We start from the raw sequence: 25,546 nt of genomic DNA on the forward strand, positions 1-25,546 counted from the left end.
AAGCAGAAATGGGTCCGATTCAGGTCGAATATAACTGGATTTAACCTAATCTGACCCGAGTCTGGACTTGGATCTGGATGGAGAAAGCCCGTAACAAATACAGATCTCTTTAATCCTTGGAGCTATACTTGCACGTATTTGGAAACAGATTTAGAGGGATCTTGGTGGTAAAACAAAACCGATTCAGATAGAAATAACTAATCGAATCGAATCTCCAAGTCACAAAATACAATGATATTGTTTAAAATAACTCCTAAAACTTTTTTTAATATCGCGATGTCAACCCAACATGTACAGATAAAAGTTACTTTTTAATTTTTTTTATGTACTTTTTCTTTCATGGTATTTCTATAATTTTTTTATTTTACGCTTACTGATATGTTCCCAAGAATTTTTCATTAAAAAAAAAGAAAAGAAAAAAAAAGTTCTAGCCAAATTTTACTTTGAGAAAATCTGATATGAGATTTATGATATTGATTCTCTTAATTGCACCCGACTAAGCAGACTGAGGTTTGATCCAATGTCTGATCCAAACCCATATTGTTTTCATTCCTACATGAAAGTATGAAACTATTATCTGGATGAAGCCGGGCCAAGCATGCATCAAAACCCAGCTATTATTAGTCAAAAATATCAGAACATATGAAAAATAAAACAAAGATATATATTATTGTAAGAACAAAAATAAGACATAGAAATGCATAAAAAGTGACTTTATTGTGATAATGTGATAAAATGATGATATTAGCTTCCTTCCAAAAAAATGATGCCATTAACATAAAATTATATAAGGAAAATCTAAAATGTAGAAGTATAAGAAAAAATGTTCAAATTGTGCTAATATCGTGATAAAATCATGATATTTTCAAAATAGCAATAATTTGAAAGTATCAAAATTTACAAAGACTATATCTGCCTTTGGAAATATCACAACAAAATCACTAATAATTCAAAATCATCATATGTTTCCTGGAGACCGCATATCACCACCCTGTTACCATTGGATATAGATCCTTTAGAGAGCCCTAAACTTAAGGGTCCATTTGGACATGGTACGTTCAAGTCAAAATTGATCAATTCCTTGGGTAGGTCCATAGTTACCAGAAGCTTTTTGCTACATGGAGAAACTCGTTTCCTCGAAAGCTGGCTTCAAAAGCAGAAAACTCTTCGCTTTTTCAAGAGAAGGGGAAGCTTTGGGAAACTCGCTTTCAAGATATGAAAGTACCTGTGATGAAATTTATCACTGTGGGCATTCCCCATGGACCATGGTCAAATTGGATCAAGATAGACCCTAATCCATCCGCAACCATGCCATAATAAAAGGGGCTCTTTGTGAACTCTGAGATCTCATTAGAACTCACAAACTTAGTTATGTCACCTGATACCGAACCAATGTCGCAGATCCCCAGTATGGGCATTTTGTCATCCAGGCTTGTGATAAATTTACAAAAAAAAAAAAAAATGGTGTATCTAAAATTTAAAAAAGAATATATAAAAACATAAAGAGATATATGAAAATTTTATCATGATATTTGTGAAAAAGTGATATTTTGAGATATGACAAATTTATCAAGAGCTCATCTTCTTATGAGCATATTGTGATAAAATCATGATATATTTAATTTAGTGCTGACAAGTTGTGGGATACTGCCAAACACACCCTCGAGAAGTTTAGAGATTTTTTACTCCCTACAGAGCCACGAACATCCATTTCAGTGCTATAGTAGAAATAGTCTTTTTTCTCTGTAGCCAGTAAGTATTTCACAATCCTTCAGCAGTAGGGGTGCAAACTGATAGGATACAGGCCAATTCATATGCCTGATCTCAATCTAAATCTAATTTTTGTATACTAGATTTTGAGTCCAGATCCAAATATGACCCGATGGTGTAATGTTGAATCCAGATCCAAATCTACATATGGACATACTGGATCCAGTAGAATAACACCAAAATCAAAGTTATTACATGTAAAAACTGCAAAACAGATTGGGTTAGATCTGGATCTAAACAAAGAGCCAATTCAGAACACTGAGATCAATCCAATGGAAATTCTAAAATAATCCATACATGTAAAGTTTCGTAAATGCTGAGTTGGTAACCAGGGATGTCAACAGGTCAGGTTTGACCTGGACCCAACCCATACCAAACCCTGTAGGGTCAGGGCTTGGTGATAAATAAGGTCTGATTAGAATTCGGGTCAGATGTGAAGAGTCCAACTAAAATATGGAGCCTGGTATGGTTTGTGAAATTCCATACCAGACCCAGGCCCGACCCGAGTTTCAACTAAGATCCATAAATTTTCAATGTAAAAAAGATTAAAAAATGTTGTTTTATCGGGTATGATCCTGGTTCATGTAATCCATATAAAATTCGGGTATGGTTTCTCTTATGATAGTCCAAACACCCCATCGTCCATTATTGTGATCAACTGTCACTATGATGGCTGCCAATGATGAGACTCTTCAGCACCTTTATGATGGGCCCACCAATTGCTTAAGGACAGTTAGATGAGATCAATGGACGACACGGATGTTAGGGCATTTTCCTACAGTGATTTAGCAGGTTAACGGATGTTCTCTTGTCAATTACAGGGATATATTAGTTGCCTGCCTACCACATGTTCCCAAAACTTAGGCACATCCAATACAAAGCGAATCAGGTGCAATGACATTGTACACTTTGAGTGTGCCGCTGCTTGACCCGCCTTTCATCTCTGGGGTACAGCCTGTTAGCTGTGGGGCTCAATAGAAGATGGGATGGATCAGGTGCAGCTGACCCATCGCCCATCCCGTATATATGTAGAGTCTATGGGCTAGGGAGAAACACAGCCTATTTTTGGTTTCACCTGCTCATCCTCTGGGACCAAAGTTCAGAAAGATTTCTTATCAAAAAACAAAAGTTAAGGGAGTTTGAACTTAAGAAATCTGAGTCTAGGGAATAGGGGTGGGATTTTATTTGATACCTGATTAAATTACTTTGCATTTAGTTGCATTAAGAAAACCATAATTGACTATAATCTAATGCTAGATATGGTTTTGATTTTTTGCTACTGAATCCAACAAATATATATATATATATATATATATTGGATGGATATTCAAATTCGTTTACATGTAAAAAAGTGAATCTGGTATGAGCTTTTCACCATTAGAATCCGAATCCAAATTCTAACCGATTTAGCTAACATCTGATTAGTCGAATAAGGTATTTCTTTAATAATGGAGATATATATACCACCACATTGACCATGGTCCTGTTTTTGTGTCAGCAGTGTAAACCTGCATGAGTGCTCCCTTTGCCTTTGGAGGATAACGATAACTTCTCGTAGGCTTCGTCTTCCAAATATCAAATTGTTTTACATCCTTTAACTTTAACACCTTAATAAACGAACACGCACAAAGAATGAATGCAAAATATATCCATATCACCACCACCACAAAATCATAATAAATACTCAATGCAAGACAGTGTGGTCGTGGGCTCTGCGAGATTTATAAAAAGCTCGCGATAATATCACAAGAAATTGCCTAAAAGTTTAAAATGCAATTTCTCACGAGATTTTCAATCCGTGACAAATATCACAATATTTACCATTTTAGCATGTATTTATCACGAGATTTTCATTTTTAAATGTATTTTATTTATAATTTTCTATAAAAAAATATTTTTTTATATATATTTTAATTTATTTATTATTGCCAAGATTTTGCCAAAATATGCGAGATTTATGAAAATTTTCAAAATCTCTCGAGATTTTGACGTTTTAAACTTTTGTTGCTATAGTCGTTGGGCTCCACCCGGGGTTTTCATTACTTCTTGATCATAAAAAACATTAATAATAAATACACTAACAGATGATAAAAAAAAAATGATATATCACCTAACTAATAGTTCATATAGGAGTTAACCACCGACTATGCTGCATGATTTGATGCTTTCAATCTCTGCGTTTGAGAATCTATCGTTCTTGGTGGACTTTACATGAAAAGAACAAAATTTAAAAGAGAGCGGGTCAGGTGAGAGGCAACTCACTCTGGTGGTTCATGGCAACCAGGCATTCAACAATCGATATCTTATTCTTTAAATGGGTCCCACAAATTTTGTTTCAGAGCACTTGATGTTTTAGATGAGCGGTATCTACAGTGCAAAGAATGAATGGCTGAAAATAAAGCAAAAGTGATGGTATTCTGACTGCCGCTCATCACATGGATGAACAACATCCAAAGCACCTCCGACGGGGGCCTTTGACCTGATCTCCTCTTAAAAAAGAAGAAGAAATAAACACAACAATATAAAATTTATATGAGTTTATGATGTAAATCAAAGGGGCTTAATTTATGAAAAAAAACATCCAATCAATTATTTAGAAAAGATAGGAAATAAATCTAGAAATACGAAAAACTTAAGGAAATTGCTTAGAAAAGCAAGAAGTAATTGTAAATTAACGAAATAACTAGAAACTTAAGAAAGTAGCTAGGATTCTCATATCAATTATTTATTCTACTTAGGGCTCTTATCCTTTTATAGATATGGTTTCAACTTTCAATCCAAGTAAATTACCTAATTCGATCAACTCTTAAAAAGATAAAACTCATCTTAATTATTCTAGTCTAATTAAATCTGAATATTGGATCCAAGATCCATTACAAAATAATCTAAATAGTAAAAATATCTAAACTAAATAATATAGATCTCTAATGATCCAATAAATGAAGTCGACCCAAAGTTGCGCTATAATCTGACGAAATAATGAACTGTTGAAACTTTTGAAAGGCATAAATCCACGGACACTAGTGTGATCCGATTCAAAAAATCTTTGAACACATGTAGAATGAAGATCACATCAACTGATGGTTGGAGTAGCACATAACCAGGTGGAACTTCATATTGAACACGAGTCAAACCAACTCGAATCCGAACCCAAAAAGATCGAAACTGGGTTCTCTGATGGATAACTGGGTTGGGTATTGATTCAAGAGACGAACCGGTTATAAGAACCAGTTCACCCCACTGTTTCATAGGGTGCCCCACTTATTTTAGGAAATTATAGGAGGGTTTCCTGAAACACATCGGGCAAGTGGTAGCCTGTCTACCAATCAACCCAGCAACTCACCTCCACGAGGCATGGGAATAGTTGTTGTCGTTTTTTGATTTACAGGTCTGCGTCAATATCCTTGTAGGCATGACATATCCAAAAAAATGTTGCATCATAAGGATCATCACTTCATCAAGGGCTGCCCTTGATTTTGTGAAGCGTACGTTCAATATACAAACACGATCAAGATTTCAGTCTGATACAAACTGATGTAAATCGAAAGAACTTTATTTACGAGAGAGCGCTATGATACCAATTGATGTAAATTGAAAGAGCTTGATTTATGATAAAACTACTCAAACTATGAATTATTTAGAAAAGACAAAAAATAGATCTAGAAATATGAAAAACTCAAGAAAATTGCTGAAAAAAATAAGAAATAATTAAAAATTAATGAAATAACAGATAACTTAAGCAAGTATATGAGATTCTCATATCAATTATCAACTGTCTATTCTACTGCTCTCATATTTTTTATAGATAATGTCTATCAACTTTCAATCCAAGTAAACTACTTAATTTAATAAACTTTAAAAAAAATAAAAAAACATATTAATTATTCTAATCTAATTAAATATGAATATCAGATCTAAGATTCATCACAAAATGATCTGAATATTAAAATATCTAAACTAAATAATAATGATCCAATAAATAAAGTAAACCCGGACTCCTACATCAGTTTAGCAATAACAATGATGTCATCTTTCTCAAGGCATGTGTTGAGAGAACCTGGCTAGTAAAGGGTGTGTGAAGACACTCAATATAAAAAGGATGCCAGATTAAATCTTATTGCTTTCAAGATGTACCCCCATTGCTTTTTTTTTTCTGATCAATCCCCATTAGTCAAGAGGGTCAGTGGAGTACTCAGGGTTATCGGTGACAAAAGTTATAAACGGCAAAATATATATAGGCAGTCAAAAACTCGTTGGAATGTGAATTTTTTTCGAAAGTCTCATGTTTTTTGGCAAAATCTCTGTAATAAAATAAAATTCAAGTTATGAAAATTAATTTTTATAAGAAATATGAACAAAAATATTTGAAAATAAAAACTACACAGTCTTTTCATGATAAATAGCCATTAAAAATGTAAATACGGTGTTTAAATCATGATATTTATGTTTTGATTCAAGAAATTGCTACTTTTAACTTTCAGATAATTTTTCGTGAGATTATTGTGAGATTTTCATAATTCTCGCAATGCTATGGCAAGATTTTTAATACATATCTCAATATTTGTCAATATGCCAGGGGTTTATTTTGTATAGGAGCAAGCCCATTAAGTTACCCGTGTCCATATAAAGGTTCCTCGTCATAAAAAAAAAGGTCATCCTTCTCGTAATCATGCACCACAGTGATACATATATCTTGAAAATGACATCAATTATTGTCAGGTGCAGTGTAGTATGCCATCAAAGTTATGTTTTGATAAGCACTTCCAAACCAAACTACTGACTCCCACTACCCTGATATGCTTGAACACATCGCATGTTTGGAGTTTTGGCCTGGGTCGGATCAAGGCCAATCGGATCCCACATCATGGCAGCCGTGTGGGGCCCGCATGGCTACCATGCACCGCTGGTTTGCAGCCATGTTGATTGGTCCATGAATTCTTATATTCATGGACTCCAGCAGCTGAACCAGACCCACTGCTGGCAAGCATACTTCCTTGACCCAACGGGTCAACATGGATCTTCCAACTGTTTAGACAAAACCAGGCAGCTCCAAACTATTTCCATTTCCCCCATGTGTCCCAAATATATGTGCGAATGGATGAGCTACAGTCTAACCTCAAATCCAAACACCTTGTTCTTTGATGTGGACCTTAAAATTATGATTGAAATGTGTATTCAGATTAGGCACTTATTTAATCAAACTTTCCTTTTTTTAAGACTCAATGCTCTCTTTCCTATCTATGTCGATCCAGATCAAAACCTATCTATTTTCACTATTTTCATGCAAAAAAGTTTGTTTCCAACTTCTTTTATTAATAGATCCAGTATTGGGAAATCAAGTTATGATCCGAATTGAACTCTAAGTTAATTATGAGATCTTATGAGGGTGCTGTCATACTTAGACCTAGGAAATCGGTAGGATATGGGTAAGGTCACAGTTAACTAGATCAGACTTTAAATGAATGGAACCAATTTTAAATCCAAATCTGACACGATAAAACGAGTTAGGTTAGACCTGTTTCTCAACCTACTTATTTACTTGATTATGACCAGAATTCGATTAAGTCTGTCTTTATCTGTTTCAAGTCTATCCTGTGTAGAAAACAGGCATTGTCCTCTCAAAATACCTTTACTTGGGACAGATATCCGACCCAAATCTGACTCACTTGCATCCTACTGGGACCAATGGTTTTATTCAGATTCGATTTGGATCAAGCATATCCAACCCGTTTGCACCTCAGCTCCCCAACCAACCATCCTCTTGATTTCCCAACTTCCCCTTTCCCAACTCCCATCCAGATCTTTGTCCCCACTTTCCAATTTCCTTCTTTTGACCAACTTCTTTTCTCTTGCGACATAAGAGACTCACTCCGCTTGTTTGGCAGGATCAGCTAGTTCACGTCACCTTGTGTTTGGATGTTGCAAGTTCAAATCCTAATGGTATCATTGTATAACTGGTAGGAGCCTGCCTAAGCTTTTCAAAAAAAAGTAAAGACTCACCTTCACTCATATGGTAGGAGCGTCTTATGAATGCCACCAAGTTAACGGGATGTCACAAATTCAAAACCCAGTGGTCAGGCCAACCATTAATGTACGAACGATGACGAAAGGTTTTTCGTTGGATTATCCAAAAAAACAAAAAAATAGTCATGGCTGCTGCCACATTTACTCACTTCACATGCCCCACTCATCACCCTTCTCCCCAGCTCCAAAAACCATCAAAGAGTACAAATTTAATGACAAGCAGCAACCATCCTTGTGTCCAAGCATGTAGAAACACTAAAAACCTGTGGCCTGAACTAAAGAGTGAATCCTGCAAGTTGCACACGGGAAAAAGAGTTTCGCTGGTAGGCTTGCGGTCGAGGTTTCATTCACAATAAATAAAGAGGATAATTTTTTTTTTCTCTGCTCCACCTGTCCTCACTTTGGTCACCACTATTTAAGTGTCGCAATGAATACAATTCGGTGCACTATGACGGCAAAACTTGATTAGACAATTCGGCATGTTGTCGACACGTTTGGTTCTCTATCATGAAAACATATGATCCTCCCATTAATGCAACAGTTACCAAACAAAAGAGATCATGATGTTCAAATGTTGGTGTTCCTCCCTCTTGCATGATCCAAGAACATACCAAAAATCCATTATTCTGTACAATCAATTTCGCTCAAAGCCTCAAATTGAAGATCAGACATGCCAAAGAAGGGAAATTTATAAAATGGGCATGTAATTATATGTATTAAAAGAATGAACAAAAAGAAAGAAAGAAGAAGGGAAAACGATTCACCATTATTATTATTACCATTTATCAGTTCATCCATCTGCATGGTTTATATTTCTGCATTATCAATGAATCAACTTACCTTGAAAAAGTTCAAATAAATTGAGAAACTGCATTATTATGTCATACAAACTTTCAACTTCTTGTACTAAATGCAGCTTTCCCAACCTGTCCTACATTTCTAGCTAAGTTGGTGCATCCAAAAACCATATATAAGAAGAAAAAAAACTTGCAAAACATGGTGTTTGATCAATTCTAACAATCCAAAATTCAAAATAAAAAAAAACAAAGAAAAGGAAGAATAACAATGAAGAAACACTCACACATTCTTAAAAATGCAAACAGGTTTAGCACGGCCTTGAAACAACATATTTGCATTAAAAAAACCCAAAAACCTTCACAGATGAGCTGCTTATATTTACACATGATCCATCTCCAAAATCGCCACAAAATTTCTCTTAGAGCGACCGAAGAAATCGCCAATGAAATTCGAGCTGGAGGAAGATGATGATCAAGAAGAAGACGAAGATGATTTGTGCAATTTCATGCATAGGACTTGAGGGTGGCGCCGCAGAAGGAGCAGACGATGGCCTTCCAGGTGTGCCAGTAGAAGGGGACGCTGCAGAACCGGGTCGACGTCTTCATGTCCGCGACCCGCGCCCCGGCCCCGCACCGCGAGCAGATCCCCGCCGCCGGCTTGCTCCTCCCCACCACCGTCTTCTTCTGGTCCACCAGGCAGCAGAAGAACACCATCCTCTCTCTCTCTCTCTCTCTCTCTTTCCCGGCGACGTTTTCCGGCGGTAGAGGTAGGGATGTTTTTCGCGCTTTTCGTTTGGGGGAAGGCCGTCCGCATCTCTCTCGTTATATAGGGAGAAGGAGGGGGATCTGGGAATTTAATCGACGGCTCAGATTGTTTAGAGTTACACGTGGTGGCATCCTTAGTGTTGGTTTCGACACCAGCATAAGTTCATGATATTCTTGATTTTCCACGTGGTTGGAGATGGAGGAGAAAATTGATATCGTGGGGAGTTCCTACCCGTCTATCTTGCTTTGGCTGCCAACTGGGCCGCAACCCATAAGCGGTGGTATAGTGACAAATATAGAGAGATTTATAAAAATATCGCGAGAAATTACCTGAAAGTACAAAACAGTAATTTCTAGCGATTTTTTATCAGACACATAAACATCATGTTTTAAACAAGATATTTATGTTTTTATCGGCTGTTTATCGTAAAAAATCGCTTGTGCTTTACCTTTTTATTGTCGAGATTTTGCCCCAAAATGTGAGATTTACAAAAAAAAAAATGTTATTTTTTGCGAGTTTTTAGCTGTCGAGATTTTGCTGTTTTTTTACTTTTGTCACTATCTACTACTGGGTTCAAGTGGGTATAGGGGACCCACCGGACATCAGGTCGGCTGAACCCAGTCCGAATCCATGCTCCTTTGCGCCTGACGGATCCAACTCATCCGTGACCCACCAAAAACTTCGGGTGGGCAGACCTGCAAATGCACTGGGTCGACTGGGCCAGTCTTGGGCTCCGAAAGCCAGACTGCGGCCCGCCCAGTGTTGTCAGTATCGGTATCAGCCCTGAATCGTTTGACCAACGAATTCAGCTGTATCGGCCCATACCGATACTCAAGTGAATTGTTTTGTATCGGATAAAAAATAAGAATAAAACATCACATGTCAATCAGAACGTGACACGTTTTAAACCTATTAGATTAATATTAAAAAATTTAAAATTAATTTTTAATCATTTTTCATTTATTAAAAATAGCCGATTCAGGGGTGATGCGATTTTCTACCCGATACATGCCGATAAGCACCCGATACTGACAACATTAGGCCAGCCCATTAATCCCCATGAATCTAGTTGGCTCGGGCTAGCCCACAAGAATATATATTAGATTGGACCTGGGTCAAAGCCATTAGGATCCATCCAATGATAGGATCTCAGTCCAGCTTATTCTGATCCATTCACTACAAGAAAAATGTTAATTAACGACGGAAATTTGCGATGGATTTTTTTCGTCGCAAATTTGTGACAGATTAGCCAGAAAAAACTTTCTTCATGAATCCGTCGCTAAGTAGCGACAGATTAGCGATGAAAATTGTTTCATAGCTAATCCGTCGCTAATTAGCGACAGATTAACGATAACAATTTTTTCGTCGCTAATTCTCAATACAAGAAAAATATTTTAGCGAGGGATTTAGCGAGGAAATTTTTCTGTCGCTAATTAGCGACGAAAAAATTCCCTCGCTAATTTTCGATTTAAACCGAGCGCGAAATTTTTCCTCTCTCCTCGTTCGAAATTTAAATCAATCGCGCTCGATTTAAACTGACTTCTTCGGAGGACAACGACGTCAAAGAGCGCGTTGGAGAGCATGTACATAAGAGTGGAGGACGGCAACGCTGGAGGACGGTCGGCGATCGCTGGAGGACGTCGGCGCCGGTTCACGGAGGACGACGACGCCGGTTCACGGAAGATGATGGTGCCGGTTCATGGAGGACGGCAACGCCGGAGAGCACTGGTTCACGGAGGACGGCGACGCCAGGTCACGGAGGACAACGACGCCGGTTCACGGAGGACGGCGATGCCGGAGAGCACCGGTTCATGGAAGACGATACAAGTCCGGCGACGAGGCAGCGCGATCGTTCGGTGCAATGCCTGTCGGGTGCTGTATAAGTCTGGCTTATTGTTGCCGGAATACCGCCCGACATGAATCAATTTTTTTTTAATTTAACGATAGATTAGCGACGGATAATGTTCGTCGCTAATTTGTCGTAAATTAGCGACGGAATTAACGACAGATAAGTTTTTTCACTAATTAGCGAGCAAAAATTCGCGATGGACTCTATCCATCGCTAATCCGTCGCTAAACACTTTAGTGACGGATTAGTGATGGATATAGGCGGTCGCTAATCCACGATTTTCTTGTAGTGATGAACGTGATCAGATAATCTGCCAAATCACAGTGGGGAAATGCTCTAACATCGCCATTTTCCATTCTAGAGATTAGCTGCCACCAACATGGGAGGGAGGGTCAGGTGCAATTAGGTTTGTCAACGGGAAGGATGTGGTTCGGACCCTGGTAAGTCCTAACCCAGATCTGTTTTGAGGCATGGGTACCAGGTCGGGACCCAATTCCGACAGGGTCTGCTATAAGAAAAACAATACCTATAAGGATTACATGAACCAGATCCGGTCCATACCTGTTAAAATTATATATATATATATATATATATATATATATATATATATATATATATATATATATATTATCTTTTTACATTGAAAATCATGGGTCTTAATCAGAACTGAGGTCGGACCCGGGTCTGGTATGAAATTTCACAAACCATACCCAGCTCCATATACTAATCAGACCTTTTGGGTTCAAACTGGTTTCTAATAGGACCTCCTTTTTATCACCAAACCCTGACCCTATGCGTCTGGGTCAAACCCGACCCATTGACACCCCCTAGGTGCCATGTGATTGTACACTTTTAATGTGCTGGAGCACCTGATCACCCACCATCTTTGAGATACTGCACATTAGCTGTGCGGCCCATTCTGCCCCATTAGGCCCATTAAAAAATCATAGCTTTTCATATTTTTTCTCACATCTAACACCATATATGTGATCTATAGGTGTTTTAGTGGAAACCGGCTTTTGGATCACCGGATTCTGGCCTGTATATAGGTTTTTCCGGTGATCCAAAATCAATGGGTATGAAGGCATCAAATTTTCTTGGCTCATAAAAATACATTTTGCGTCTAAAAAACATGATCGAAGAGTCGATTCCCACTAAATCGAGCATGCTAAACACATCTAACGGTTCAGATCTATTATAACTAATGGGCATAACAAGAAAAGAGGGCCGAATAAGTTCAGTTCTCTCTCTCTCTCTCTCTCTCTCTCTCTCTCTATATATATATATATATATATATATATATATATATATACACATGTATGCCAAATAATTCCAAAGGTAAGAATGAAATATTAACTATTTGGCCTTCTAAAAAAGCATAGAGAAGTAAAATTGTACCTAGAAGTAATTAGCATACAAATATATGGAGGTGAAAATGAGCGTTGGATATGGCATTGTCAATTGGGAAGTTTTATGGAATGCATAAGAATGACAATTATCTAATCTTCTTGGGCAGTAGCTGCACCATTTGCCAGTAGGAGATGTTGCTTGCAGGATCAATACATTGTTGAATGCTACTAATTTAGGGAAGATCATCATAAAAGATCAATACTATAATATATCATTATACAATTGACAAGAAAATGATTTTTGCTGTTTTAGATTGTGCTACAAGTTCTTACTTCTTTGTATTTCATGAAGTAACAATGATATCCACTAGCAGTAAAAAATAGCAATCCCATCTTATTAACAGTATCATTGCATTGTGTGGTTAAAAAAGAGTAGGATTGTTTGCCTTACCCTTCTCTTTTTATGTCAGGCGTGCTTGTTTATTATATTTTGCATGAAACTTTTCCCAAATACTTACCGTGATGTTCCTTTGGATGCCTTCTGTCATTATTGTAAGTTCGGAGTCATAGAACACCTAATCATGTTATCCCATACCCAAGGGTGGCAATCGTGTCGGGTCGGCAGGTCGGAACACCTCAACATGAACCCGACCCATTTATTAAACGGGTAACCCGACTCGACACAATTACACGACACAGCGACCCGTTTATTAGATGGGTCGACCCGATAACACGAGTTGCGGGTTGAGGGTTGTGGGTTGTGGGTTGACGGGTTGACGGGTTGCAGGTTGACGGGTTCGTGTAAACGGGTTGACCCACCCGCCTAACCCGTTTATTAAACGGGTCAAACAGGTTGGCTGGTTGACATACCCCTAACACGAACCCGACCCGCTTAATAAACGGGTTAGGCGGGTCGACCCATTTATGACACGAACCCATTTAAGCCAAACCCGAACCTGGCTAAGAAGCGGGTTGGCGGGTCGTGTCAGATTTTGCCACCCCTACCCATACCTGAAGAAAGCAGAAAACAAGCAATAATGATACAAGAATTCCAGTTTACTATTATGGAATAAAATAATCTAACAATAAAAATAGATGAAAAGAATTCACAACTCCACTTGATATAGTCCCCACAAAACAAATGTGCAGAGCTTATACTCAGATACCAATCCTTTCAAGCAAATCATGAGCATATTTATGTCAGGAGATAACAATCTTGTTTTCTCTGCACTTCACTGCCAAGGAAATTTTGTTACTGACCTAAATCTTGCATTTGGAACAAATAATAAGAAAAATTCTCAAGATACTATATTCTATGGTCATTGCTGCTTATAATGATAGTCATCCACACCGGTAATCCGTTTGGCTTCTCCAAAAACTAAAATTTCTAATTTCATTATTAAAATATCAAACCACAATCTAAAAACTTGTTCTAATCCATACGTGGACTTTTTCAAGCAAGCAACCATTGTTTGAGGATATGTATCCTTGTTCAAGTGAACCACCTTATCAAAAACATTTCTAACATTGAGCTGATGTACATGTTACCCAAAACAAACTCAAAATGAAATCATCTATCTACTAATTTTCATTCTAACAACCAGATTAAAGGTCTCATTCGAATCCAATCCATCTTTTTGCTTATGACCTTTAACCACTGAACGAGCCTTAAAATGTATACATCACCTTTTATATAACATACATATCACTCCTCTATTAGTTTCTAATTTTTTAGCCAAACACTACGACATGTAGCTATTTAGCCTTAATAACCAAATATGACATAACATGACCAACTAAGCATGCTATTATTTGGTACTCACACACAAAATTCATGGCTTCATTGAGTCAACAAATGCAAAACATACATGAGACCGTGGTTACATGTATCATACTGTATCATACAATATGGTATAATACACACTGTGTGTATCGTACTACCTCGTACGATACAATATGTATCATATGATACAAAGTTGGTACACTTAAAAAAGGCTGAAAGTTGTATTCTTTTTTTATTTTGGGCTTAAAAGGCCTCTTGAGGGCCAAATTCTTCATATGTCTAGAGTTTGTTAGAAGGCAACCCATGCATCGTAAGTTTCATGAGATCAATTTGGGGGTCGATTCGTGTGCAAAAGAGAGGGCTTTTGCGATTTTATAAGTAATAGTTCATTTTCACCATTTTTCAAATCAAGAAAGTGGATTAAGGTACAAAATATCTATTCTTTGCTTCTTATTGAGTGTTTTTGGAAAAAAATTGTATTTGGTGCTTATTATTTTTTGCTTCTTATTGAGTTTTTTAATTGGTTTTATTTTATTTTAGATCTTTCGATGTCATTTTTACATTCACCACATTTGCCAATATGATGGTCGAATGCATTGGCAGCCATACTGGAATCCAATGATGTATATAAACCATTCAGATTCAGGTCGAATTTGGTTAATACTATGTCCGACTAATCAGATGGACTTGGATTTGGATGGTGAAATTAAAGCTCATACCAAATCCTAGTTTTTTTTGCTATCCATCAACTTTGGCATGTAGCAAAAAAATCAAAACCATATCTGCATCCTATTATAATAGATCCGGTTGCATATTGGATAAAATCCGATCCCTACCTCCTTAGGCCCAATTCAGTTTTCATTTTCAAAATTTGGGCCCAGTCCAGTGCCTGCCGTACCATATTCCACCAGCTTTTGTGCAGGAAATTTTATGTACATTCATGGTGAAGGTGCTGCCATTTAAGAATTGATATCTAAGCATGCAGTTATAATTACTTTACCCACTCAGTACTCACTATTGAATAACACTAAAGTAAAACGATATGGTTTCCGGTAATGAATATATATTTTATCCGGATCCAAAACCTTAGTTCAAAATGGGTAATGCAATACTGGGGGCACGTCTCTTTCAAGAAAAAAAATAATAATATTGAGGCCCACTCATTAACACCCTACTGTAAACATACGGCATAACAGGATTACTGGAAGTGGTATACCATAAGGGGAAGCATGATGCAGAGAAGCGCGCTTTTCATTCCCAATTTTAGGGAAAACATGCTTCCTATTTAGGGAAAGCTAACTTTATCTTCTTTTTTTCAATGTCTTTTTATTTTTTTTCGTTTCCATCTGGCTTCTTAGGTCGCTTTCGGTTTGCTTCTTAGGTTGCTTTCGGAGACTATTCATATTTGGCTTCTAAGTCGTCTTGCTGCTTCTTAAAGTTTTAAAAGTGTCTAGCTTTTAGTTTCAGGAATCTCTTCTTCCACTTGTAACTAAATTTGGCATGCTTATGCAGTGAGAGTCTAATGCAGAAACAGGTAAGCGTATGGGCTCACATCACCCTAGTCTAATCTCCTGCTTATCATATAAAAACTTCTCATACTAAATGGTATTTATAATACATTATTTGCACAATTCCATGAGTCTATCCTAGTTTTGTTTTACTTAGTGGTAGGTTCCAGTGGGATTGGGAGGCCACACAAGTAGAGGTGTCAATGGGTGGGGTTTGATCGGGACCCAACTCATACCAAACCCTATAGGGTCAGGATTTGGTGATAATAAGAAGGCCCGATTAGAGTCTAGGTCGGACCTGAATGGTCAAATTAATATATGGAGCCAGGTATGGTTTGAGAAATTTTATACCAGAACCGGTCTCAACCCGAGTTTCCATTAAGATCCATAAGTTTTTAACGTAAAAATGATAAAAAAAATATTATTTTATGGGGGCATAATCCAGGTATGTTCATGTAATCCTAATAGGATTAGGTATGGTTTCACTTATGATGAATCCGATTATACTTGGGTCCAGACCCGATACCATCATCTCAAGTAAGATTTCAATCTGGTTCTGCTTGGGTCCCAACCAAACCCGACCCGTTCACACCTTTAAATACAAATAGCTGTTGGCTCGACTCATATATGGCTTTTAGAGAACTTATTTGAACTTATGCAATAGGCGTGGCAAGCCCAACATGAACAAGTCTCTTGGTTAGACCTACTCGTATAAGCTCATTAACTAGTAATATATATATATATATATATATATATATATATATATATATATATATATATTATAAAACTTTGAAAACACTTAAAATATATTTTTTAAATGAGTCACCTTGTGATCGGCTCGGCTTATGACAAGCTCACTAACTGAGCCCGAGCAAGGGTGCACTCTTAAGAAGATGAGCCCGAAGTAAAAAACTTATATAATATAATAATAGGTGATTCAAGGACAGATGAGATAATACTTGGAATTCTTTCTTTCTTTAGACGACTGGTTTGTCAATTACTTATTGAAGGGCATGGCGTGAAGAAAGGTTTTATACATCGTCAGGAAACCCCTTCTTCAACAGCAATGACAGGATCTGAATCACAGAATCGAATCGGTCACGCCAACTCGGGCAAGTCTTATTTGACCTTTGAGCATGATGGTCCATAAGATATGTTATATATACAAATGGGCAACTGATTGGTAACATGCACAGTCCGAACCAAGTTGTGACTCACCCGGTTTGCTGGAACTGAGTTGGGCTGTGACTCGGAACGGTTCAACCAGAGATTTATATAATGTGGCTCGAGTTCTGAACAGTGGAATAAAGCGTTATTGAGGGTGAGAATATTCTGTTGAGAGTTGCAGCGAGACGCACACCTTCTTGCGCCAGCCTCATCTCCACCAATGGAAGTCTAGAATGGAAGTAAGCATCTGCATCATACTGATAAATTCATGCATAAATAATGAGCATCAAAACGTCAGCTAAGCACACATAAGAGATGTACAGAAAAGGAAGATAAGAAATGTTCCACAAGGGAAACGGATCTCATCATACAGGTAGGATGAGTTTGGACATACATTCAATCCTAGCCATCCAACAGGACCATTTAGCCATTGATTGGATGCCTATGATTGAATGTATGATGGAACCCATCATATTTTCAAATGATGGGGATCACTGTTCTCCCACAAGGGCATAGCAACCCCATGAAGATTTTTTTGTTGTTTTGTTTTTTGATAGGCAGAAACCCATGGAAATTACATGTACAAATATGCATATGCATAGCTAGATAATGAACGTGATGAGATAATCTGCCAAATCACAGTGGGGAAATGCTCTAACATCGCCATTTTCCAATCTAGAGATTAGCAGCCACCAACATGGGAGGGAGGGTCAGGTGCGATTAGGTTTGTCAACGGGAAGGATGTGGTTCGGACCCTGGTAAGTCCTAACCCAGATCTGTTTTGAGGCACGGGTACCAGGTCCGGACCCAATTCGGACAGGGTCTGCTATAAGAAAAACCATACCTATAAGGATTACATGAACCAGATCCGGTCCATACCTGTTAAAATTATATATATATATATATATAATCTTTTTACATTGAAAATCATGGGTCTTAATCGGACCTGAGGTCGGACCCGGGTCTGGTATGAAATTTCACAGACCATACCCAACTCCATATACTAATCAGACCTTTTGGGTTCAAACTGGTTTCTAATAGGACCTTTTTTTTATCACCAAACCCTGACCCTATGCGTCCCGGTCAAACCCGACCCATTGACACCCCCTAGGTGTCGTGTGATTGTACACTTTTAATGTGCTGGAGCACCTTATCACCCACCATCTTTGAGATACTGCACATTAGCTGTGCGGCCCATTCTGCCCCATTAGGCCCATTAAAAAATCATAGCTTTTCGTATTTTTTCTCACAACCAACACCATATATGTGATGTATAGGTTTTTTAAGTGGAAACCGGCTTTTGGATCACCATATTCTGGCCTGTATATAGGTTTTTTCGGTGATCCAAACTCAATGGGTATGAAGGCATCAAATTTTCTTGGCTCATAAAAATACATTTTGCGTCTAAAAAACATGATCGAAGAGTCGATTCCCACTAAATTGAGCATGCTAAACACATCTAACGGTTAAGATCTATTATAACTAATGGGCAGAACAAGAAAAGAGGGCCTAATAAGTTCAGTTCTCTCTCTCTCTCTCTCTCTCTCTCTCTCTCTATATATATATATATATATATATATATATATATATATATATATATATATATATATATATATATGGAATGTTAGGGGCTTAAATTGTCCCACTAAACGCCTGTTTCTGGCTAATTGGGTTAGGGAGCAAAAGTCTGACCTTCTTGCTTTATGTGAAACTAAAATAGTGGTCATCTCGCTCGTGGTCGTTTCTAGCATCTGACAGGGAGCTGACTATTTCTATAAGCCAGCGGTAAATCATGCAGGAGGTATCCTTATCTTGGGAAAGCAGTCTTTAAATTTATCATAGCTGGATGTGGGTCTTTTCTCTTTGTCTGTTGCTTTCAATTTGCAGGCAGTTGATAGAAGAGTAGTGATTTATGTTGTTTATGGACCTAATCTCACCGCCATGAGGCCCGCTTTTTGGGATGATTTGGATAAAGTTGTCGTTTTCAGCGCAGATTGTCACCTTCTTATGAGGGATTTCAATTGTTTGTTATCTATCCATGACTCTAATAACCTCGTAATTCCTAATCCCTCTATGTGAGGTTTCCAAGATTTTGTTCACCGTCATTTTCTCTACCCTATTCCTTTAACCGGGGAGCGCTTCTCTTAGTCGAATATGCGGTCTTGTCCGTGCTGTAGGGTCCTTGATAGGGTCTTTGTCACACCTAATTTATTAGACCTCATTCCCGACGTTAAGTGTGTGTTGTTTGCTCCCTCTATCTCAGATCATGGGCAGATCATCACTCATTGAGGGGATGACTTTCAACCCAGTAGGAGCTTTGCGTTTGAAGAATTGTGGCTTCAGGAGCCAGATTTTCTCACGGTTATTACTAATTCTTGGAACAAAACTGTTGATGAGTATTGGGCCGCGCTACGTGTTCAAAATAAGCTTTCTTGTCTAGCTAAGGATATCAAAGCTTGGCTTCATAGTCGTAAGGTGGAGAAATTTCAGCAAATAGCCGCATGGGATCAAGAGATTTCTGAGTTGTATCAGTCTATGTCTTCTCCTGACTCTCTTTCTGATTTGCAACTTCTCAATCTTCAGGCCAGGTCCTTAGAATTAACTATGATTTTGAAAAACTGGAGGATCAAAGAGGAAATTTGTTGAAAGCAAAGGTCTAGGGTGAAATGGCTTGCGGCTGGTAATGGCAACACTAAATTTTTTTACTCATATGCTTCCCATCGTCATAGGAGGAAGGTTGTTCCTTCTATCTCCATTGAGGGTGTTTCTTATCTCAATCAACACGTTAATCCGACAGTCTCGCTATACTTTAAGGACTTATATTCTACTTCGTTAACTGCGGAGGGTGTCTTTGGTAATATCCTAGTTGGCTCAATTCAGCCAAGGCAAGCCAGATTTATGCAAAAAAGGTTCTCTGAAGATGAGATTTTTTCGACCATTAAGGATCTGTCAGGTTGGAAAGCGCCTGGCATTGACGGGTTTCATGTTGACTTTTTTAGAATCTTTTGGGACTGTGTTAAATCAGACGTGGTGAGTATGTTTGATGAGTTTTATCGTAACTCCAGACTGCCTTATCATTTGCATGTTGCTATTATTTTGCTCATTCCGAAAGATGATGAGGCCAATGATATTTCTCGATTCCGACCAATCTCAGTTATGAGTGCTCTCTATCGAATGTTTGCCAAAGTTTTGGCGAATAGGCTGAAATCGGTGGCTATCCAGATTTTTTCAGACTCTCAGATTACCTTTATCCGTAATAGGAGGGTCCAACACTCGTTCATCATAGCGTCCGAGGTGGTTCATTCCTTGCAGCATAGCGGTCAACCTTACTTTGTCCTTAAATTAGACTTTCATAAAGCTTTTGACTCTGTGCATTGGCTATTCTTATTTCAAATGTTAGCAAATTTCGGTATTGGTCGTCGTTTTTCTGGTTGGGTGAGAGAGCTGGTCTCAAATGCCCAGGCCATGTTAAATATCAATGGTATTAGAGGAGACCGGTTCAAGCTAGGGTGGGGTTTGCGGCAAGGGTGCCCCCTATCACCTTTGTTGTTCAATGCAGTTGCTGAGGGTCTTGTGGTCTTGCTTAAGCGGGCTGTTGTATTGGGTTTCATTGATCCTTTGCAGGTTTCCGACGTCCCGGGTCATATTCTTACTTATGCTGATGATATGATCATTTTTGGTCGTGCAAATGTTCAACAGATGCTTAGGTTCAAGCTTATCATTCACTTTTTCTCTCCATGTCTGAGCTTTCTCTAAATGAGACCAAATGCTTTATTACCATGTTCAATGTTAATGCCAATATGCTTGCAGCTGGAAAGAGAATTTTTAATTGCACTACTTCTGACTTGCCTATTATGTACCTTGACTTGCTGTTACAAGTGAAGCCCCTCTCTTCAGCGGCTCGGGCTCCGACACTTCAAAAAGTGAAGCGCAAATTGCTTTTGTGGCAGTCGTCTTATCTCTCTAGCACTAGACGTCTAACCTTAGTCAGACATGTTCTTTCAACTATTCCAGAATTTTTCATGTCTCTGTTTGTGATGCCTGTGGGAGTAGAGAAGCAGCTGACGCGCTTGCTGGCAGGCTTTCTATGGTCTGGGTGTAAACTCAAAGGTAAGCGTCACTTGATTGTTTGGCGTTCGGTGGTGCTACCTCGACGTATGGGTGGTTTAGGCATTCTGGTGCCCAGACTGCGAAGCATTGTTCTTGTCGCCAAGCAATGTTGGTTGGCCCACCAACCGGATAACCCTTGTGCTAGTTTTCTTCTTGCTAAATATGGGGATCCAACTCTTATTCTGGTTCGTCTGGGAACCCGAAGTTTGGCGCTCTAGCACTTGCGTAAATCGTGGTTGAGGGCTTTAGCCTGCTTTAGAGACCATTTTGAGGTCTCTGGAAATTTTGGTCAGCGGTTGCAGTGGGCGTTGGCACCAAGCAGAGAGTTTGTCACCAAAAAAGTCTATAGATCGTTGCTACCGCCAGGGGCTGATTGGTTGCCCGAGGATGTGCTTTGGGCGAAGGGTCCTTCCCCCTATTCTCGAGTCCTGGCTTGGTTAATTTTGCACGATAGGATTCAGACCCACAGTAATTTAAAGAAGTGGGGCATTCAACTCCCAAGTTGGTGCGTGCTTTGTCAAGCTGCAGAAGAATCTACGTTTCACTTGTTCTGGTCTTGCCCAATATTTATGGAAATCTTTAGCAGTACCTGGAGGCATCCGAAAGTATTTGTTAAGGAGGAGTCCTTTGCGCTAGATCTGATCTTGGGGCCGGTTTGTATTAGGCGCAGCAAGAGGTGGAGGTTCATCTGGCGGACGTGGTTGCTTACTTCTTGGTGGTTTGTTTGGATGGCGTGAAATGATGCTCATTTTCGTCATATTCGAGTTAACATTCAAAACCTGGTGCATAAAATCTTGGTAGATGTTTATGCGATCTTGCGTATGCATCTTAGTGATCTTCCACTCCCTCCTGCTGATGCTACCTATCCTTTGTCGCAATCTGGGCAAGCGGCTCCGGCGTGAGCTCACTTTATCTGTCTAATGTTCTTTTCTCTTGTGCTTTCTTTTTTTGTTTTGGCTTTTGTTCTTGTTCAGTTCATGGGTTCAACATTTTGTTGATCTTCATGAGTGATAATGTTGAATTACTTTCGGCTCTCTCTCTCTCTCTCTCTCTCTATATATATATATATATATATATATATATATATATATATATATATATATATACATGCTCCTGCAAATACATGCACAGACACTCACATGTATGCCAAATGGTTCCAAAGGTAAGAATGAAATATTAACTATTTGGCCGTCTAAAAAAGCATAGAGAATTAAAATGGTACCTAGAAGTAAAGTGAAAATGAGCGTTGGATATGGCATTGTCAATGGGAAAGTTTTATGGAATGCATAAGAATGACAATTATCTAATCTTCTTGGGCAGTAGCTGCACCATTTGCCAGTAGGAGATGCTGCTTGCAGGATCAATACATTGTTGAATGCTACTAATTTAGGGAAGATCATCATAAAAGATCAATACTATAATATATTATTATACAATTGACAAGAAAATGATTTTGGCTGTTTTAGATTGTGCCACAAGTTCTTACTTCTTTGTATTTCATGAAGTAACCATGATATCGACTAGCAATCAAAAATAACAATCCCATCTTATTAACAGTATCATTGTATTGTGTGGTTAAAAAAGAGTAGGATTGTTTGCCTTACCCTTTGCGGGTTGCAGGTTGACGGGTTCGTGTAAACGGGTTGCGGGTTCGTGTAAATAGGTTGATCTGCCCGCCTAACCCATTTATTAAACGGGTCAAACAGGTTGGCGGGTTGACATACCCCTAACACGAACCCGACCCACTTAATAAATGGGTTAGGCGGGTTGACCTGTTTATGACACGAACCCGTTTAAGCCAAACCCGAACCCGGCTAAGAAGCGGGTTGGCGGGTCGTGTCAGATTTTGCCACCCCTACCCATACCTGGAGAAAGCAGAAAACAAGCAATAATGATACACGAATTCTAGTTTACTATTATGGAATAAAATAATCTAACAATAAAAATTGATGAAAAGAATTCACAACTCCACTTGATATAGTCCCCACAAAACAAATGTGCAGAGCTTATACTCAGATACCAATCCTTTCAAGCAAATCATAAGCATATTTATGTTAGGAGATGACAATCTTGTTTTCTCTACACTTCACTGCCAAGGAAATTTTGGAACTGACCTAAATCTTGCATTTGGAACAAATAATAAGAAAAATTCTTGAGATACTATATTCTATGGTCATTGCTGCTTATAATGACAGTCATCCACACCGGTAATCCGTTTGGCTTCTCCAAAAACTAAAATTTCTAATTTCATTATTAAAATATCAAACCACAGTCTAGAAACTTGTTCTAATCCATACGTGGACTTTTTCTAGCAAGCAACCATTGTTTGAGGATATGTATCCTTGTTCAAGTGAACCACCTTATCAAAAACATTTCTAACATTGAGCTGATATACATGTTACCCAAAACTAACTCAAAATGAAATCATCTATCTACTAATTTTCATTCTAACAACCAGATTAAAGGTCTCATTCGAATCCAATCCATCTTTTTGCTTATGACCTTTAACCACTGAACGAGCCTTAAAATGTATACATCACCTTTTACATAACATACATATCACCCCTCTATTAGTTTCTAATTTTTCAGCCAAACACTACGACATGTAGCTATTTCGCCTTGATAACCAAATATGATATAACATGAGCAACTAAGCATGCTATTATTTGGTACTCACACACAGAATTCATGGCTTCATTGAGTCAACAAATGCAAAACATACATGAGACCATGGTTACATGTACCATACAATATGGTATGATACACACCGTGTGTATCGTACTACCTCATACGATACAATATGTATCATATGATACAAAAGTAATTGGTACACTTAAAAAAGGCTGAAAGTTGTATTTTTTTTTATTTTGGGCTTAAAAGGCCTCTTGAGGGCCAAATTCTTCATATGTCTAGAGTTCGTTAGAAGGCAACCCGACCATGCATCATAAGTTTCATGAGATCGATTTGGGGGTTGATTCGTGTGCAAAAGAGAGGGCTTTTGCGATTTGATAAGTAATAGTTCATTTTCACCATTTTTCAAATCAAGAAAGTGGATTAAGGTACAAAATATCTATTCTTTGCTTCTTATTGAGTGTTTTTGGGAAAAATTTGTATTTGGTGCTTATTATTTTTTGCTTCTTATTGAGTTTTTTAATTGGTTTTATTTTATTTTAGATCTTTTGATGTCATTTTTACGTTCATGTTATATTAGAGATGATCCTGCATGAAAATACTGCACAAGCATTTATGATGTACCACGACTAGTGTTACCATTGAATATGAGATATTTGTTTTATGGTGCTATTATTATAGGTGAACAATATATTGTAGGTCAAGAACAAAATGTACACCCATATGTTTCTTAACCCATTCCTACAACTTTTGTGCTGATGTTATTGCTGAAATTGAAAAAAAATTGAAGAAAAAGAATTTTGTAAAAATGCAAAGATGAAGAACTTCCAACCTTTATTTCAGATTCTAAAGATGATGATGATGACCCACTTGCCAAAAAAAATCGCCCAATATAAAAAGATCATTGAGTGCCAGTTGAATGGAGAACTGAGAAAATATTATGCTGATGTTTGACAAATATGCTCTAGAAGATAGTTTAGTTTTAAGATCTTTATAGTTTAGACCTTTAGAACTTTAAAGATGAAGATTGACATGCAAGACTTTAATTAAATGTATTGTTTTTAGTTATCATGAACTCTTATTGGTTAAATGTAAGGCTTTAATTGTGTATGTAGTTGTCTTTTATTTACATTATTAATTATCATTTGCATGGTTTGTTATTAATTTAAATTATATAGTCATCATCATATGTGAATTCATGCTTGTATTCTGCGTAATTTATCATTGTCTTATGTGATATGCTTTTTTTATAATTTATGCTAAAATTTCTGATTTTTCTAGATTTTTTAGAATTTCTAGATTTGTAAATAATTACAAGGTGTTGTGTACAGTTGTAGATTGCTCCAACAACACACCTGACTTTTGTTCCAGCATAGTCATGGCAATCTCTTGCACAAATAAAGGCGGGCATTCATCCTACTAGAAGCAAGAAGGCATTGATAGTCATACAATAGCCATACAATTATCAAATAACGATTTCCAGAACTCGAACGAAAACATCAAAGAAAAGAAAGAACTACATCATACATGCATTGAGTAAAACATTTGGTGGTTTATCCATTTAAAGGCTTCGAAAAACAATGGCTTAGAGCATCCAAAAATGTCAGGATTTGGGAAACCTTGTCATAAGGAACAATAACAAGAAAATAGAAAAAAATGATTACAGCTAGTCTAACACAGATAAATATTTTATGAAATAAATCATACATACTGCAATATTCATAGTTGCATTTAAAGTTTGGTGTATCGATATAATATAAAGGACCATTCTAATGCCAATTATGGCCATGAC

The 25,546-nt window shown here is 37.8% G+C and overlaps 1 protein-coding gene across 1 annotated transcript; it reads right to left on the reverse strand.

The window, feature by feature from the left end:
* Positions 1 to 9,095: 9,095 nt before the first annotated feature.
* Positions 9,096 to 9,305, reverse strand: LOC149844554 (uncharacterized). The gene has a single exon (XM_089997735.1). It carries the CDS (start codon positions 9,303 to 9,305, stop codon positions 9,096 to 9,098), a length of 210 nt encoding a protein of 69 aa, XP_089853861.1.
* Between the last annotated feature and the right edge of the window lie 16,241 nt (positions 9,306 to 25,546).

The sequence above is a fragment of the Nuphar pumila genome, chromosome 2 (genome assembly GCF_984573655.1).
Source record: "Nuphar pumila chromosome 2, dmNupPumi1.hap1.1, whole genome shotgun sequence".
NCBI classification, from domain to species: domain Eukaryota; kingdom Viridiplantae; phylum Streptophyta; class Magnoliopsida; order Nymphaeales; family Nymphaeaceae; genus Nuphar; species Nuphar pumila.

Bases quoted from the DNA above. Each gene is read 5' to 3' on its own strand.
- LOC149844554 (XM_089997735.1), bottom strand. From the start codon at position 9,305: ATGGTGTTCTTCTGCTGCCTGGTGGACCAGAAGAAGACGGTGGTGGGG.